The sequence below is a fragment of the Pieris rapae genome, chromosome 8, assembly GCF_905147795.1.
Source record: "Pieris rapae chromosome 8, ilPieRapa1.1, whole genome shotgun sequence".
In the NCBI taxonomy this organism is placed as follows: domain Eukaryota; kingdom Metazoa; phylum Arthropoda; class Insecta; order Lepidoptera; family Pieridae; genus Pieris; species Pieris rapae.
Window position 1 is genome coordinate 8,698,958 of NC_059516.1, and position 19,273 is coordinate 8,718,230.

At 32.8% G+C, this 19,273-nt stretch overlaps 1 protein-coding gene across 2 annotated transcripts in view; it reads right to left on the reverse strand.

The window, feature by feature from the left end:
* Positions 1 to 2,526: 2,526 nt before the first annotated feature.
* LOC110998780 (chaoptin) overlaps positions 2,527 to 19,273 on the reverse strand; it is a 65,229-nt gene continuing 48,482 nt past the window's right edge. For both annotated transcript variants that reach the window (XM_045629220.1, XM_045629219.1), the window contains 6 exons: positions 13,174 to 13,428; positions 9,726 to 9,989; positions 8,073 to 8,172; positions 7,209 to 7,498; positions 6,550 to 6,696; positions 2,527 to 5,835 (listed from right to left, as the gene is read on the reverse strand). In XM_045629220.1, coding sequence (XP_045485176.1) covers positions 2,902 to 5,835; positions 6,550 to 6,696; positions 7,209 to 7,498; positions 8,073 to 8,172; positions 9,726 to 9,989; positions 13,174 to 13,422 — 3,984 coding nt within the window. In that variant the 5' untranslated portion in view covers positions 13,423 to 13,428 and the 3' untranslated portion in view covers positions 2,527 to 2,901. The remainder of the gene's footprint in view (positions 5,836 to 6,549; positions 6,697 to 7,208; positions 7,499 to 8,072; positions 8,173 to 9,725; positions 9,990 to 13,173; positions 13,429 to 19,273) is intronic.

Sequence of the window (19,273 nt, forward strand, 5' to 3'; positions counted from 1 at the left end):
ACCGGCTATTTCATGTTTCATATAAATTCCTAACATGAAATTCCCAATACGAATATTATTCCGTGGTTTTAACTAATTCTAAACGTTCAACATTCCTCACAGGTATAGTTAAATTGCCATGTCTACATTCATTTAGGAAACATTGCTTAAATTATTGGACTATTTCTGAATATTCACCGCATCCGCCTCTATTGACCACTTAACGTATGAATGGGCCAAATTGAAAATGGCTTCATATTTCCCAGCACGCTAGTTTGGCTATTAAATAGATTAATAAGACTAATAAGACTGGACATGTTTAAAAATAATGTACTAGCTTTATATCAGGGTTCATTCTAAATTTGAATTGTAGTTTTTGCACCTAAGCGAATGTTAAAAAAGTATTATTCTGGAGCTGTATAAATTTATATTCAGGAGCATAGACAATTTATTTCGTAGCCTTTTTAATAACCAAGTGATGTCTGTATTATATCTTTCAAACATACATTGTAGTTTGTTCAATGATAATATTATTTTACAGATGAAAGGAATACGATAAGCTGTTTTACATTTGCTAAGTAAAGAATAAGTTTTTTTATGGGGCATCTAATCAAACCGTAATTAAAAATAACGAAAATAAAAATTTTATTTATACGTTTATATCACATTTTAGGAATTATTGATGATTATTCAAAATAATATCATTATTTTTTCCTTGACACAAACCTGTCAAAAGAAGTAACTAGATTCTCTTTGAACAACAATTTATTCAAGAGTCCTCAAACAGCCGATAATGGTTCTTAAAAACGAGACAAGTGTGTCATTATGTCTGTCACCAGGTGATTGACCTTTCATAAGTGTGCCGAATACAGACTATATAATGTTAAAGAACTTTTTCAGAAACTATTTTCCATATGAGTATATCTTTAAATAATAAAGTATATTTTACATGCAAACCATGACGCTCTGCAGTCGAACATCATTAATACCGTAATACAATATTATTAAAACAAAATCTCTAACCATTCTGCTTTTGCTGCATTTTTTTAGTTTTATAGAACTGTATAAATTTATAACAGCTGGTGTAGCTTAATACGAATACAGGTAATCCCTAACCTAGCAGGTGATTTTCAATTGAAATTCTGTGTTGGGAAACAATCCCCTACGAATACTGCATTTAAATTTCTCTCTCCGGTCCTAATCGATAAACACAGTAGGTACTACAACTGTCACAGGGGTAAAAGCGTTACGTGCGAATTATTTGCAAAAAATATTTTGAATTTCGATAAAATTTTAAATATATAATTTATGTAAACGCATGTTTTTAGATTGTTATAAAGCCTTCATGTCTTTGGAAAGACAGCAACATATTCAAATACTGAAGGTGATTACACCTGAATTGCGTCTAATACTCCAAACTCCTAGGATGTATAAAATGTAGTTTATGGTCAAATGACTTAAATAATGACATAAACATGCCTACTATATTTATATTCAAAATCAAAAATCATGAAAAAGTATTTCTAATTATAAGTGGCTCGCCCCGTAGCTTAATTGATCACAAACTTTTTTTTATTTCTATTATATTTTTTATACGCTTAATCTACAATGCTTGTCGACTTTCAATCTTACAACAATCGATACAAAATTATCAAAAAATACATTAAATATTGTATAATACTCGTATACTAGCTGCCCCCTTGAACTTTCTTTCTCCTTAATATGATTTTACTTAGCCTACCTGTTTAGTACATACCAACATATGTGATATGCTACCTTACCCTACCCAAGAGACTATTCGGTTATCCGGAATGAAAACATTTTAGGTTGTTCTGTGAATTTTTTCTCTACATAAACCTCATAGTTCATAAGTTTTTAATTACCAAATAAAAAATAGTAAGGTTCATCGTAGAGGGGTGACAATTAATTAAGGGTGTAGGTATGTACTTCTATATGTTGTCTCATAAAAAATAAAAACAAAAAAGTCTTAAAAATAAAAAAGTTTTGGGCTGCACATCACTTATCTGGTATTGTTCGAAAGAAAAAAATTCATAAGAATCGGTCGAGCCGTTTCGGAGGAGTATGGGAACTTACATTATGACATGAGAATTTTATATATATAGAGATACTAATTGTATAATGTAATTTAAAATAAAATTGAAAAAATTATAAAAATCTGCAATAATTCTGCAGAAATCAATGGACATAGCTCAAAAATCAACAGAGTTGCATATTTTAGTGAAGAGTTACATAAACGTTCACTATTGTGTCGGACATTTCACGAAATTCAATTTCAAAAAACGTGAATAAAAGCATTCACCGTACATTGTTTGTCATACGTATTTTCATTTACCTTTACAAAACTGGTGCATATGGTCTGATTCTTTTTTTTTCAATGTCTATCGCGCATGCGTATAATTAGATTTTTTATAGTAATATTTTTATATATGACAATAATTATTGCAGCTTGTATGTCCTTAAAACTGTATTTTTAGATTTGTTATACAAATGTATTATTTGATCATAAAAAGCTAAATTAAAAAACGATTTCTTAATTATATCTTTATTTCCATAACTTACTTTTATCTCTAGCTTACTAGTACAACTATTCTTAAAACTTAGAGTAAATAAATATTTTATACAAGAATAAATTGTGCCACATGTTACCTATTTAAATAAACGTAAACTTAGACACGAATCTTCTATTGTTGCAATAAATAACACGGGCGCACCTGCTGTCTTGAATACCTGTCATTGGTGACTAGATAAATCCAACCTAGTCAGACTATTCAAACTATCATTATACAAAGGCAACTTAGCTTCAATAAGATTACTGTGAGCACAAACAGGCACATATTTACTACACAAATAATTCTTATAATATTTACACAAGGTTAAAATCTCTTTTTGTTACCTAATATTTTACCGATAAATTTTATCTTCATGAGGTGGCAAGCTTATAAAATAGGGTGCGGGAGGACCAGGCGGTGAGGCAAGATACCGGACTGACCCCGGACCAGATTGCACCTTATGAGGCAATGTGGCCGTTGATATTGAGGGTGGAGGCAATGTTCCCGCATAACCTGGCCAAGCTGGACCCCACATGGGTGGACCACCGGCGCCTGGACTGTTTGCTAAGGGACCGCCTCGATATGACGTACTTGTCATACGCAATCGGACTATACAAATAGCAACAATTAAAATTGCTATAAATGCAACAACTCCACCGACGATACCGATTATCAAGTTATCATCATTAGTTGAAGTAGCTACTCCAAGAACAGGTGCCCCTTTAGGTTCTCCAGTCACTTTAGGTCGTTCATGAGAGGGCGCAACAGACCAAATTATATCCGGCTCTGCCGATGTACGATGTACTAGACGAGGGGGAAATGTTGTTGAAATACTACTACTACTGGAAGATGATGAGGCTGTTGTTCTTTTACGCGTATCACATGACAGCTCATCGTCACCTATTTCGACTAATAGAAAGCCAGCTAAATGATCAGGGGAGTAGCAACGAACGTCGTCAATGCCAACAGTGGGCAACCATCTCCGAAGAGCTCGTGCATTGCAATCACATTTTATAGGATTTGTATTCAGACCAAACATCGATAAATCAGCTCGTCGATCATCAAGAGCAACTAATAATTGTGGCTGAATTGTATTAAGCTGACTGCCACTAATGTCTATCGTTATACGAGACGACCTCGGTAACGGGAAAAGCAAAGCAGGGGGTAGATTACTCATTGATGTATTACGGAATCTAACAGTTATTGCGGGAGCCTTTAAGCCAGCTAAAACACCAGATGATACAGTTTTCAGTCGCGACCCACGAATGCCAAGTTCTTCTAATCGTGGGTGTAGAGTTGAATGGAGTTGATCAGCGCCAATCATTGTATCCTTAAATTCAACATCTAACTTTTCAAGTGCCAAGAAGTATTGCAGGGCTCCTTGAACATCAAAATATCCCAGCCTTGGATAACCATAAGCTCTTAACTCAACTAAATTGGATAATGCCCTAAAAGAAGTTTTCTCTATTTTTGTACATGTATCGAAATGTCTTATATCTAAAACACGCAATGATGATAGACCATCAAAGTTTCCTTCCAGTACTGCAGTAACAGGGTTATCAGAAATATTTAACATTTGTAAATTCTTCAGTTTAGGCCAGGAAATTGATAATGAGTTTTTAATATCGGTTATTTGATTGTGAGATAAATCTAACATTTCCAACAGTGTTGTTCGCATAAATGTTTTTTCGGTTAATCTAGTAATGTTATTGTAGGATACGTTTAAACGGTATAAGAATGGTGTCTCAAGTTGACTTATTGTTTTCATACCTGTACCAGCTAGGTTTAGATCCCTTACAGTCTTTGGCTCAGTTAAAACACTTAAAATAGATTTTTCCGATAAGGGATTGAATGATAAATCTAACTTTTTGATATTAACCATAACGCTGTCTTCAGCTGGAATGTCCACAATATTATTATTTGAAAGGTCAACAGAGGAAACAAAGAAATATTGTTTCTGTAGTGCCTTTAAAGGAGCTTGTTCAAATAAATTGTGACTCAAGGAAATACATTCCAACATATGCACCCTCGATCTATCGAAAATATTGTCTGGAAGTTCGAACAAAAGATTTCCCGCCAAATTTAATGTTTCTAGTCTAACAATACCTTCAAAGAGCCGGTCACCCAGTCTATCTATTTTGTTATAGGAGAGGTCTATGTTTTGTATTTGACTTGAATTGTGAAAAGCCATTTCACTCACAGTTTCTAATTCATTGCGTGCTAGTAAAATTGTTCTCAACTTCGGAAGTCGAGCAAAGTCTAACTCATCAACATTTTTCAAGGCATTCCCTGACAAGTCAACGAGTTCCAAATATTGCAAAGTACTTATAAGTTCGGAGGGGAAGAAATTAAACTTGTTATTTGTTAGTATGATTTCTCTTAATCTTGGGTGGATTTTGAAAGATGAAGGAAAAAGATAACTCAATTGATTATCTGAAATATCGATAACTTCTAAACTTGTGCCGGTATTGAAGAATTCTCCTTTGAACGCATTTAGTTGGTTTCCTTTCAACGATAAATATTGGATAGACATAACGTTTACAAATGCAGGTGTTCTTATCGTTACTATATTATTATATGATAAATCAAGATGAGTCAAATTTTTAAGATTTTTAAATGAGCCTTCAGATATTTCTTGCAAATTATTATTAGCCAAGTAAATTCTTTCCAAATTATGATTTTTTGAAAATAAATTAACAGGAAGCGCCTTTAAACCAACATTGCTTATATCAACAACCAATAAAGCGTCATTATGATTGAAAACGTTTTGAGGAAGGACACTCATATGCAAATTGTGGCTCATATTCAGATGTGACAAACTCGGTATCGATTCAAACGCATCCGCCGGTACCTCCGATATTTGATTTCCAGATATATCTAAGAACCATAAGTTCACAAATTTCAACTGTTGCCCGGTGAAGCCTAAAATCCTATTCTGGCTTAGAGACAAAAATTCGAGAGAGACTTCCAATCCGCTGAATACTTCAGCTGCAATCGAGTTTAACAGATTTCCGGATAAGTCTAAGTGCTGTATGTTTTTAAAGTGATCAAATGCCGCTGGGGGCAATTCTCTAATTACGTTTCTAGAGAGGACGAGCGAATTGATTCCGTCCGACACGGCTCGAAGGATATCGCTCGATAACGCGGTAACTCTGTTGAAGCCTAGGTGCACTGAGGTGAGGCTAGGCAAGCGAGAAAGTGCCACCGCGGGAATTAGGAGTATGTTGTTATCGCGCAGTAACAGGGTCTGAAGGTTAATGAGTCCATCGAATGCGTCGTCTTCAACCTGAAAGAATAGAGAAAAAAATCGTTATAGCAAAACTTTACAACTATTTAAGCTTCTTATATTTTGAATAATAAAACCAAATTTAAAAATATACTGGCGATAGTATTAGGTTTCATAATATATTATTGTGGTCATAGATTAGACAATGATAAGTAGTTTTTTTCTCAGTATGACTTATTAATATATCGAGTGTTTCACACTTTAATATTCCCTTTAAGGTTGACTATACTTGTATTAAAGTATCATTTAGATTTATGATACCTTAAGATAAGCAATGTTAGTTTTTGTTAGTGCCAAAACTCCCCTACTTTTATAAGTTCATATTTTAAATGATTAAAGCCTTTAATCATTTACGTTACGCAGGTTCAAACATTTAACACATTTGAACATATCCTTATAACAACCGCCACCGAAATTAATAAGCAACAACCTTTTTTTACGTGGTATTTAGGTAAGTAGGTCTCGTGCCTGACACACGCCGTTGAATTGTTAGGACTAAGTCAACCCGGTTATTAAAATTGATTGATAAATGAGCACATAGCAAGAAAGTCTATTGGTGCACAACCGGGGATCGAACCTACGACCTCAGGTGAAAGAGTCACACGTTGAATCCACAACTGCTTTTTAATAAATAAATAAAGTTTATCAAACATATACTTTACTGCAAATATTACCTTAACTAATAAATACCTTTTATAATAAATAATAACTTACAGTTCTCAAGGAGTTCACACCAATGTCCAAATAGCGTAGCTCACTCACACCTACAAAAGTTCCTGGAGAAAGCTTTACAATATTATTTCGACTCAAGTCGAGCACTTGCAGGGACGAGAGCGAGTTGAGATGACTGTTGTCTAAATTCTGTAACAATTAACATGGCATTTTCATTATCTGTAGGTAACAATAATTCGTTAGTTTGGTGAAAAATGTACACTATTCACTTGATTTAAAATAAATACGAGTAGTTATTACACAGCCAATTATTTAAAACCTAGGTTATATAATGTCGAGGCATAACACAGTTTAATTGTTTAAGGAATGCATTTTATGCCTGCCGTTTTTATCATTTAGTTTTGATTAATTATAATTTTATTTATTTAAAAGAAATCAAATAAAAATCATACAGAAAAATATAACCTACGTAATTAAATTATTGTTTAAAAATATTACTCAGAAACCATGTAAGAAATCGTACTTAACGATGATTCTCGATTCGAAATCGTTTTCTCAGTATTCATACCATAAATAAATATATACATATGTCTTCGCTTTGCACTGTAGACTTTACTTAGTACTTAAAAATCAAATCACCCTACACATAGCAGAATTCCCAATACAAAATACCTAAACATAATACGAAACTTTACGCTTACCGTGATCATATTACTCGACAGATTCAGGTGCTTTAGGCTCGTAAAGGATTTAAGCGCGACTGTAGGGAAGTCAGTTATGAAGTTCTCAGAAAGGTCCAACTTCTCTAAGTTTTCTATGCCTTGAAACACGTCGCTATTGAACTTTGAGAGCTTGTTACGGCCTAAATCCAAAGTTTGGAGGTTAGTTAGACTAATAAAGGCCCCTCCCTCGATACTTGAGATCGTGTTCCCGTGCAGGTCGATTTCTTCGATGGTCTTCTGTGAGAGGAATGAGGCGTGCCGAAGTAGAGCTGAAAATATGGAATGTTCAATGTAAAAACAATTCCTAGAAACATATATGTGTGAAATTGTTTCTTGGGGTTACAATTTGTATTGAAACACATGACTTCACGTCACTTTACTTAATAGGAGACGGGGTAGAAACATTTTAATTTAATTCCAAACGAAATGGAATTAAATTAAAATGTATATGTGTCCCTAGACAAGGACGGTTTTAAAGATATCATTAAGCCACTCCACAATGTAAAAAGAATTTATAGTTACAATTGTTTAAGGTAAAACCAAAACATAATTGATGAACATAGGAGTAAATATTAAGTACACACAAACTCCAATTTCAAGCGATTCCAAAATTAAATTAATATACTTAAATTAAAGAAAAGCAATATGAAAATTTCCGTTTCTTTAGTTATTGAAATTACTTAATCCCCGAGTCGCGTTCACTGCGAAAACTTCGACATTTATACCTCTTAAATATTATTTTAGGCATCTTAGGCTTTCCCAAATGGACGGAAACTTCGCACAGACTTAAGCAAAGCCGTTAAGTGTCTTCGTATATTTGAACGTGGTTTTTTTTCAACTTACCAATTCTGTTTTCCCTGAGCGAGAGAAGTTTTAATGAAAGTGGTCCGTTGAGAGAGGTAGATGGTATGGAGATCATATTGTTGCGATCCAGACGGAGTATCTGTAATATTTTAATTATCAATTTAATTTATAATAATTAATTTCGACGATCGATGTGTTATATGTTGTAATGGTATTTATCAACTTCTAAAAATTGTATTTATTGAGACATTGTGCGTAATTTTTACGATTGCATGTTTTATATATAAATGAAAAAACATGTAACATCATTATTTATTTAAAATACTCTTCAATAGATTGATACGTGTTCAATAATATAAAATTCGCGTACTGATAAATTGTTTTGATGTTCGCTGCAATCGGTATTCTATATCGTATTATAAAGCATGTATCGGATAGTTTTACAATATACAGTTCGTTATTATAATATCCGATATTCATATACAATAACAATGTTCTAACAACTAACTAACAAGGTATTATTTACTATGCAATTTATCTGTTACAACTGAACATAGCCCATTCGATATTACTGCTTAGTCCTTATCTTTATCAAACAAGATACTAAAGCACAAAATACAATGCAAGGCCCGCATATTGGACGTGTTGCTAAATTATACAACAGTTCTTTTTACACTTTGTTAACTCCTTTGTATACTGAAAGCCGACAAATGACGGCTGAATCATGAAGAGTCTGATTAAAAATGGCGCAAACGCTCGTAGACTCGTAGATGGGCTACGGCGTAGAATGCTCTACCAGGCCTGTTTGGCTGAGTCGTTGAATTGTTAATGATTCAGAACATTTTTCGTGAAGATTTTATTTGGAAATAATTAAAGCGCTTGATTATGTTAACCCCTAATACTACAACGTACCCGAAGTACTGTAAATTTTATACATTTACTAGCGGATCCGACAGACGTTGTCCTGTCCACACGTCTTTAATTTCAAAATTTCAATTTTTAATAAGCGATTTTGATGAAAATTATTATTCAAATGTTATGACAATATCTAACGATCCAGCACATGGTCACACACGATATAACACAATGATAACAAACCTTTTTTTTTAATTTCGGGACAGACTAAAATTAAAATTCGAATATTTTTTTAAATTTGACACTGCGATGGTAGCGCCGTCTGTCGGATCCAATGTAAAACATTCCAAAATCAACAACAACTAATAAATTGAAAATTAATTAAAAAAACATTGTCCAGCGGACAAAATTGTGAATCTAAACCATTCCCAGATCCCCTTGAACACACACAAAAAATTTCGTCTAAATCGGTCCAGTCGTTTAGGAGGAGTTCAGTCACATACACACGCACACAAGAAATATATATATTAAGATGTATATTAATCGTAAATATTTATATAGTATAAGCTAACGGAAAGATTTACTAACACTGTTTATTTTTATAATTAACGAGTAATAAATTAATTAATTAAAGTTAATTTTTAAAATCGTTACATCCGTTTCGTCGTCTTTGTAACGTGGTATATATTAAGTATAAATATATACTAATAACTAAACTACTTGTTATCTATAAAGATAGTTGTGTATGGCAAAAATAAACAAGCATTCTGGGCATTTCCTTCTATTAACCTGAATAATTTTATCATGCGTATAAAGATTCATATATCAAAAACTTACTTTCATAACATTGCACCCAATTAGAAGGCCCTCTTCCAGCCCTCTGATGTTATTTCCGCTAAGATCCAACTCTTCCATAGATGGTAAGTTGTGAAGCTCTGCAGTGGAGAATATTGGGTTCAGGTTATCACCTAGCAAGTTATCAGCTAACACCAATTTAGTCAGGTTGCCTTTGATTCCAGATAATAAACGATCAGGTAATCTTCGTAGACTGTTGTGGGAGAAATCCAGCTCCTTCATTGGTAATCCATAAGAGGAGAATATCTGCAAAAAGTTAATTTTATTTTAGAACCAAACGAAAGGAACCAAAAATGAAAAGGATAATAAAATTGAAAATTCCTTGTTGCACCTTCATCTTTATTATAAGCATAATAAACTTATCTATACACATATAAACATGAATGTATGTGTGTGTATTATAACGTATAGCAAATAATCTAAATAACGTCCTCGTTAGCCTTTTAAAGTTATAACGGTATTTATCGAAATTACATTTGTTGTACATTACTTATTTTTCAAATTTGTTATTGTTTTTGTGTCTTACCAATAAAAATTATGTATTCATCAACATGTGGTTTGAATTTAATAATTAAAAACGTCATTGTGATTATTAGATGTCAACGAAGGTTTGAGTAGATATAGTTTAAACATAGTTCAAAATAACTCCGTAACAAAATAATGATCATTGCGCATGACCTAATGGAAAAGCTCTTAAGCTCTCAAGGCATGTCAAAAATGCAAATCTCATCTAAATATTGCATAGTTCCCAGGTAGTTTACCTCATTGTTAAATTTAGTTTGTTATTGTTAAACCTATCGAAACGTTAGTTTATGCTGTTTCATACGTTTTGAAGAAAACAAAACAGCTTTAAAAACGTGTCTAGTTACAAGTTTGTTTCATTCCAGGAAATTCACGTACCTACACATAATTTGTAGCACAATACATTTTCGTGCAACATAATAAAGAATCTTGAAATTGAATTGAATGGAAAAGCTAGTTAATTATAATAAAACAATTATTATAAATACATATTTTGATAAATTTTCAAAAGTAGACACAGTATGTGTATGATTCAATACATTAGGGATTGAATAATAATATTTGCACGAATTTGATACCCGACAAAAGAATACCTCAAAGAGGCCAATTCCCTACTTATGGTTATCAACAGTTATTAATACCAGAATATTTAGTTCAAATTATTGATATGCTCTGTCCGAATAGTACTTACGTAGATGCGTAAAGGAAATTCAGTATCATTCTTTACTCTGTTTAATTCAATACAATTAATACGAAACAAACGAATCCTTTAAATTGAACCACATTATCGAACGATACGAAACGCAATTACACATTCGCCATTTAATTGTCAGTCATTTTCGAGCGTTAATGTCGGGTTTAACGTTACGCTCGTCTGACGGTAGCTATTTCGTTTCATTGTTACGATAATTATTTACAATATAATTAAAATCCTAATTTTCATGAGAATTCTTAATATAATTCTTGGAACTTTTGTGAGTATTTGTGATAGTGAAGTCTCTATTGCTTTTGTGTGTTAATGTGTACATTACAAATTTAAATGATGTAATGTTGCAACCGCTTCGTTTGAGATGTTTTTAATTGTCGTAACTAGTTTTGAAGACTGAGATTTAAGTGCATTTAATATAGAGTTACTCAATTTTCACACCGTTCGAACCAAGAAAGGCATACCTGACATATCTTATAAGCGAAAAATGGAACTGATATTTTTTCACTGTTCACTTGTTATTTTTGATATAGTATGTCGATTACAAAGTTTCTATTAAGCAGCACAAAAACCCTTTTATGTATTTTATAGAAATTAGAGATCTTTAGCCGGTGTTACGTTTTAATATAAATTGTTAAACAATTAAATATAGCAGTGACCCCTTATAGGACATTAAAATTGTTGTCTTTTACTCATTCCCAAGGTTTAGATTTAGAAAATTTTCCAAAATCCTTCTGCAAAAACCAACTTATGAGTTCAGGCAATTCTCTCTTGAATTCTTCGCGATTTTAATGGATTAAACAGTACTTATGCGGAGATATTCGGTACTGACCGGTTTTAAAGAAATAATTGTTAAGTGCATATTTCGAACGTAATCCGCTGTTTTGCTGGTAATTTTTTTCTGCTTTACAAAAAATTCTGGTATTTTTATTTTATCTTGTAAATATTAATATTGTATTTCTTCATTTTTTGTGAACATTTATGCTTACCTAATTTAATGAACACTTGGGAAGGCCTATGCTGAAAAGCAAGACAATCAAGAAACCGGTGTCTAATAGGAAATAATATGATATTATTTACATTTACCCTAACTAAATTGCGTTCATAAGTATAAGTAGTTTATGAAGTAGAAATAAGATAAAATGTAACTTACAAGATTGTCAATAAACGCTATATTTATTTATTAATTTAATGTTAAAGAGTTTGTAACATATACCGTTTAGTAGCACCGAGTAGTAATGATTTATATATTTATATAATGTGGTAAACATTAATCAATATAACCAGTGCAGTGTTAGTAGTAATGTTTCCGCAATGAACAACTTCGTCCGTAGTTATCAGATCATGAATCGCGTGTTTTAATAGAAAACAGAATATCTCAGCTAATTACACGAATATTTCTGAGTCACTCAATTACATCTGTTAAGAAATTATACACTAATTGCTGTATTAAATTTAATGGATTAGGGAAAGGTTGAAGCGATTTGACTTTACACATTTTATTACCATTAGATTATAGATAATTTATAGCCCTTGAATTGTATTTAATAATTAATTGTTACCTATTAATTAATCGAGATGACAATAACATAAAATAAATCCTGTTTAATTTTAGAATTCTAAGAGGTTTTTAAGATTCAACGTGTAAGATTTTTATGTAAATCAAAAGGTTGTTACTGTCAGAAATGTCAAACTTGAATTACTAACTGAATTGAGATTGTTTCTTTTTACATATGGCTCGAGTTTTTTCGGTCGGTGCGAGATGTTATAGTCATCATTTCTTTCCTCAATAAATGGTATTCTATTAAGTAGTGTGATAAGTATTAGCCAAATAAACTTTTAAAATTGGAATACTATTTTAAACAAATACAAATACAGGATTAGATTGCAATGCGGAAGTGACGTCATACCATCCTTTCTCACGATAATGCACCTTACCGTTCACTAGGCAATTGTACCAAGGCTGTGGTATTTACGATAACAATACAGTAATCTTATGCAATTGTATCCCGATTGTCTTTTGATAACAGAAGATATATAAACAGCAATGACGAAATTTCTCTTATTGTTTTTTTGCATCATAAACTAATTTATAAAACGAAGTCATAGGAAACAGCTATTCCTTTTAATATAAAGATAAAGGTGACCCTAATTAAATATTTATTTCCTTAATTCTGAACATTACTTTCTAAAGGACTCTACCTGTGTTGGCAAAGATTGTTGTCCTGCCCATCGCTGGCTGAACGCCACAATAGGTGCCCCATATGGCAGGGGAGGGAAATCACCAGAGAACACCACATGGTCGCAGTTCATTAGTATTCGTAATTGAAGGGCTCTGTCCACTTGAACTTTGCATCGGCAGGGGTAGCGAAGATCGTCGTTCAGCTCGGAACACGGCACCCAGGGTTGTTGACACAACGCCAGGGGAATGAAGAGGAGAAGTATCCACATATTGCCCTGAAAAGAATCACATGGTTAGTACTGTATACAGTTTACAAAATCATTTCAGCTCGTAGAGGTTTGAGACATTGCAAGCAAGCGGATACTTTTTTGATCTTCACTAACTGCAATATGCTGCATGGCCCGAACAATGGAATGCCCATCTGATTACAGGAAGGGCATTCTGTTACCATTTTCTTAGATATTGTCACTCTGCTTTGTTATTTAAGAAATTTTGTTTTCAATTCATTACTAATGTTAATCTATATAAATTTAGTAGTTGTTAATATATTATAAGCAAGTATATAAATATATAAAGGCCGGCAACGCACTCGCGAGCCTTCTGGCATTGAGGGTGTCCATGGGCGGCGGTATCACTTAACATCAGGTGAGCCTCCTGCCCGTTTGCCCCCTGTTCTATAAAAAAAATAAAAAAAAAATGTGCACGCCGTCCGCACCAGTTATCGAGGACACGTATTGGTTGGGGATTTATAATTTGTTTCTTATTTCTGTCCTGTTTATTGATATACGCGGCCTTGTCGATTCGGCTATTATTAAATAAATAAAACAAAAAATAAATCGAGTATATTATATGTAGTCTACAGTTAAAATGGATATCAATAGATGGCGCTCTAATCAATTTAAGTTTAGCACCTTTTTATATAATATATAATCTGTTGTTTGAAAGCAGCGACATATAAATAACTATGATTTCATGTGAATAAAATATGTCAGAGGATTATCTAAGAAACTACCATTCGTATCGCTAAGCCTTACGCCACCAGCCCTAACAAATATGTTGGTAGCAGGTAGGTATACGGGTTATCTATAACAAGTGGTCTTTAACAACGGAGTATGACAGACATCAACATATACTTTTTCTACCTCACTGCCATCATTAAATTGTTTATGTAAGATTAATTAGCTTGAACTAGACATTATTTACATAATACAAACCAAACACTAACAATATACCAGACTAAATTAACCGCTTTATTAGCAAATGCCCAACAGACTCGTGTTTACTTTCAATAACTGCAGTTAGCGTCGATAAGTCAACACAAGTCTACAATTAACTAACGTATTATAACAATTAATTGGAGGCGCTCACGATCTTAAATTCTAGATGATATTAAATTATACGTGGGTAACACTGAAAATATTTAGAACTGGCCAGATTGAAACATTGATAATGAAAACTTTTTTTAAATTTCAATTAAGAACTCTTTGGTAACCTAATTTCATTAATTTGTCATTTGTTTTTGTGAATTGGTGGCAAATTTAAAACTCTTGTTACACGTGAAAATGAACCTAACGCGAGAAAATTTTCTGTCAATGATTTATTATGACTTTCGTTGTAGGCTTACTCAATAACAAATCTATGATAGGCTGTGATTAGCATTTCTTAATGAAGCCCCATCTCGTGCCATTATTTACAATTGGTTTAACGAGTTTAAGCGTGGACATAGCAATAACATTGATGATCCGCATGAGGGACGTCCTTTAACAGCGACTACTGACGATAACATTAGTGCTGTGCGACGCATGATAGAGGAAGACAAGAGAGTGACCTATCTGCAGATACGAGCAAGCCTAGGCATAGTTAAGTTAAAAAACTATTACATTTAGGCGTCAGGAAGCTTTGTACCAGATGGATTCCCTATACTTTAACTGAGGACCAGAGAAAACTTCGCATGAACTGGTGTTGCCAAATGTTAGATAAGTTCAACGCCGATGGTTCAAATGCTGTATTTGACTTCGTCAAAGGTGATGCAATTGACTTGATATAGTGAGTCGAGATAGTGAGATATCCGCCATACGGCCCTGACTTGGCGCCCCGCGACTTTCATTTAATCCCAAGAAAGAAAGCGTACGAACATGCCCAAGAAGAGACCTAAGGAAGAATGGGCCTATTGCTCTTCTCAGTGGTTCCATTGAATGCGACGATGTCTAGAGAGGGATGGAGATATATCAATGTAGTAGGGTGACCTATATAGGTACACGGTCGGAATATACGATCAGGATTTAGAATCGAATGTTTAATCACTAACTTATTGCTGTATTAACCAACAGTCGTTATCTTAAACCATTCTCATAATTAAGATAAATCATCAGTCTCAAGCAATTTCAGAGCATCTTAAATTACCATAAAATTATGTAAAGTTGTTACAGAATATTGAGCAATTAAACATGCCTTATTATACATAATTATTTACGGAAGCAGGAAGTGTCGATCGACGTGAAAAATTATAAGTCGTAATATGCATATTACCCCAGCTATTATTCAATTTATTGTGTGCAAAAGAAGTCAACGTAACAGGCCAATTTTAATTCTTGCGTTCATATAAAATCTATTAAAAACGAATGGCGGGAATTTGGTTTTTGACATTGTAAAAGTAAGATAATGAAAAATATATTTAATTTTTTATAAGTAGTCTTACAGCTAACATACATATTATAAATCAAAACACTTAGACACATATATAAAACAAAAAAACATAAATAAGTAAATTAATAGAGAAAAAGGAAAAAAATAACATTACACAAACAACGATTAATCTATACTAATATTATAAAGAGGAAAGGTTTGATTTTTTGTTTGTTTGTTTGTATGAATTGAATAGGCTCCGAAACTACTTGCCAGATTTGAAAAATTCTTTCACTGTTGGAAAGCTACATCATTCCTGAGTGACATAGGCTATATTTCATTTTCAAAAAAATAGGCATCCTTACTAAAATTACGATAACATTAACATTTGTTTATTATTTGATACAATTCTAACAGATGGCGCTGAGTTAAAGGTAGTAGTTTGGCAAGACGACGTTTGCCAGGTCAGCTAGTACTTAATATTTCAAAGAAAGACCTAAATTGTAACTGCTGAACAAAGTCTTTTCGCCTCTTCAAATATTTCCTCATATCCTCTTTGGTGAATGGGAAAATATCAACAGCCTCATAATTAGTGTCATCTATATAAATATAAAAATGAATCCATATTTCCTTTGGTCACGGCATCACGCGTGGCTGGACCGATTTCGCTAATTCTTTTTTTGTTGTGTTTGTTATTATCAAGAGAAGGTTAAAAAAAATTAAGAAAAAAGCGCGGAAATTAAAAAAAAATTAAGAATACTTAGCCACCATAGTAAGTAATCCTGACTTTTGTTACGATAGCAAATGGTTCGTTTTTCAGCGCGTAGCGATTGTACATTTTTTTTAATGTAACCTTATGGCGTTTAACATAATATTGACAGAATACGTGCTGCGAAAATCATCAAAGAGGATGTAGGAAAAATGAATGTCGTTTGAAACAAATGCTTCGATCGCAGTTATTATATTGATATATACATATAAACAAAATATATACGCGCCAGAAATACAAACACAATCTTGTATATCATAAAGCAATAGATATAAACAAATTTTTTTTTTAATATTTTTTAAGTTTATTATTATACCAATTCGAAATCAATATTCATAGTTAGGACAGGACAACGTCTGTCGGGCTCGCTAGTATTTAAACAAAATCCGAAACAGATAATTCCTGTTCGGACGTTCGTAAGGCACATTGAACAATTTTAAGTATCTAATCGTATACGGTAGTATGTACGGCCTGGCAGTCCCAGAACCAGAAAGTTAAGTAAGCAGCAAGCAAATGCTGCCAATTGAAGATACTCTGACCCAGGGCATGCACTATTTATTACAATTATGTGTTCTCACTGTTCCCCTTTCTGTTTATCTTAGCGTAAATAACATTTGACAGAAAGAGACAGTACTTCAATTGAAATAGTGCAATAACACTGAGATCTATGAATATAATCGGAAACATTTAAACGTTTTATTTTTAGATATATAAAACCTTTAGATATATAAGACGAAACTCCAATGTGTATAAATTAAAAAAATAGAGTGATTTAACCTTAGCTTTAAACGAAACGAAATATACTACACATAGAATGATTATTCAATTACCTGAAATAAATAAACTAACAACATCTAGAGGGTCTTATTTTAAAACCACTATTTTCATCTAGTTCCTTAAAATCCGAAAATATAATAAAAATAATCATCTTTTAAAAATTTAAATGACCAGCTAAAATTCGCGTCCTTTTCCATAGACTAACAAACTAAATATTACAATTAAACAAAATTTCAGTTTTGACACATGAATAATTAACAATCAAAAGAAATATGATCGTTTCTTTACATGTATAAAATAAATATTAAAGTTTTAGTATTTCCATTTACAAGTATCAAATTCTGTTCTGTGGACAATCCAGTTACAACTTGTCCAAACTTTGACCATGCATTTAACGCGATTAACCAGTAATGTTCGCTAAAGACTCTAACTGCGCGGCTTAGTCTATGAGGATATGAAAACTTTCACGTATTTTGCCTTCTCATAAACTTTAGCTTAATTTAGGCAAACTAGGTCTTGTTTAGACTTGAAATTACGCAATATATTTTGTACGATATAGTATGTCTTTAGTATATATTATATGTACCTACCTCTGGTTGACGCGAGTACAATAAAAATAGATTTACAAAACTTGACATATCTAAACTACGATTTCTGGATTGTATAATGCAATTAATGTATGTCAATGAAGTTTTATGTGAGCATTTCATTTGTTAAATAAATTTAATTCATTCGTGGTCATAATTAAAAACAAATGAATTACCTTAATTCAGGTTTGCCTCTCTATCGATCATAAAGCCCAAACATAAGGTACTTTACCTATAGATAAAAAACCAGTGGCACTACAGCGTGATCAGTTTGTTTTTTGTCTATTATAATCATGGTGGTCATCTTTCTGTGCCTGACACAACCCTTACTTACATACTTTTTAAGTCTAAGGTATACCGGTTTCCAAACGTCTATTCTAAGAGCGAGTGTGTAATGCGCATACATACATACACATAAAGTCAGTTGGTGCATTGCTGTTTCTTTCACTGTATCAGGCTTGAGAATCGCTAACTTAACCACAAAACTAACCTCTTCTAAAGGCTAGACTATACTCCCATAAATAATTAAACATTCAAAGAAACCTCTTCTATCTTCTATTGAATAACGTGAGATAGTAATTAACAAACGCAAGATTAAATCAATGTCAATTTAATTACTGAAAATGGATTATTGATTGGGCGATGTTAATTATTGGGAGTGCTTTGAAGTATGACAATCAATATTTATTAATACGTTGTATTTAGTTTCTCTACGAGGCTATTCAAAACTAGTAATTAAAGTTTTTATGGAGGGAAAAATTTGCAAAATACTTTTAAAACAGCGACAATATGTATAAGGCGTTATTTATTTTTATTTATAGGTATAAATAATCGTGGGGCAGCCAATTAAAAATATTAACTAACATTTATTTAAATTATCCTAAGTGTACCACTTGTACCAGTGCAAAATAAAAACTATGATCGAAAATTAAATGATGTGTCCTTAGAGGCTCAGAGTTTCCCGCGTCGAACCAGCCACTATCACCCACTGTTTATGGTAATCATAGAAAGACTAGGAAGGGCTTTATACACTATAACGCACATAAGATACATATTTCTTACATTTATCATGCGAAAACTATAAGTGGCTGTTCGACCAAGAGAATTTCCATATTAACATTTAAATCTATAGACGATACAAATTCCTACATGCCGTACCCTGCGGGAGACGCCAAGCGCACCAGACTTAGGAGATTTGACACTCACATTTTAAGGGGGATTAACACGGGTCAATTTTTGCTGTGCGACTACTCGCTTCACAAATCCCCTCATCAAGACGCATCGCTTGCCTATTTACACAGTTTGACTAAAATTGCATGCGGCTCGGTCATTGCGCACTGCTTGAATGATTCAATTCTAGAT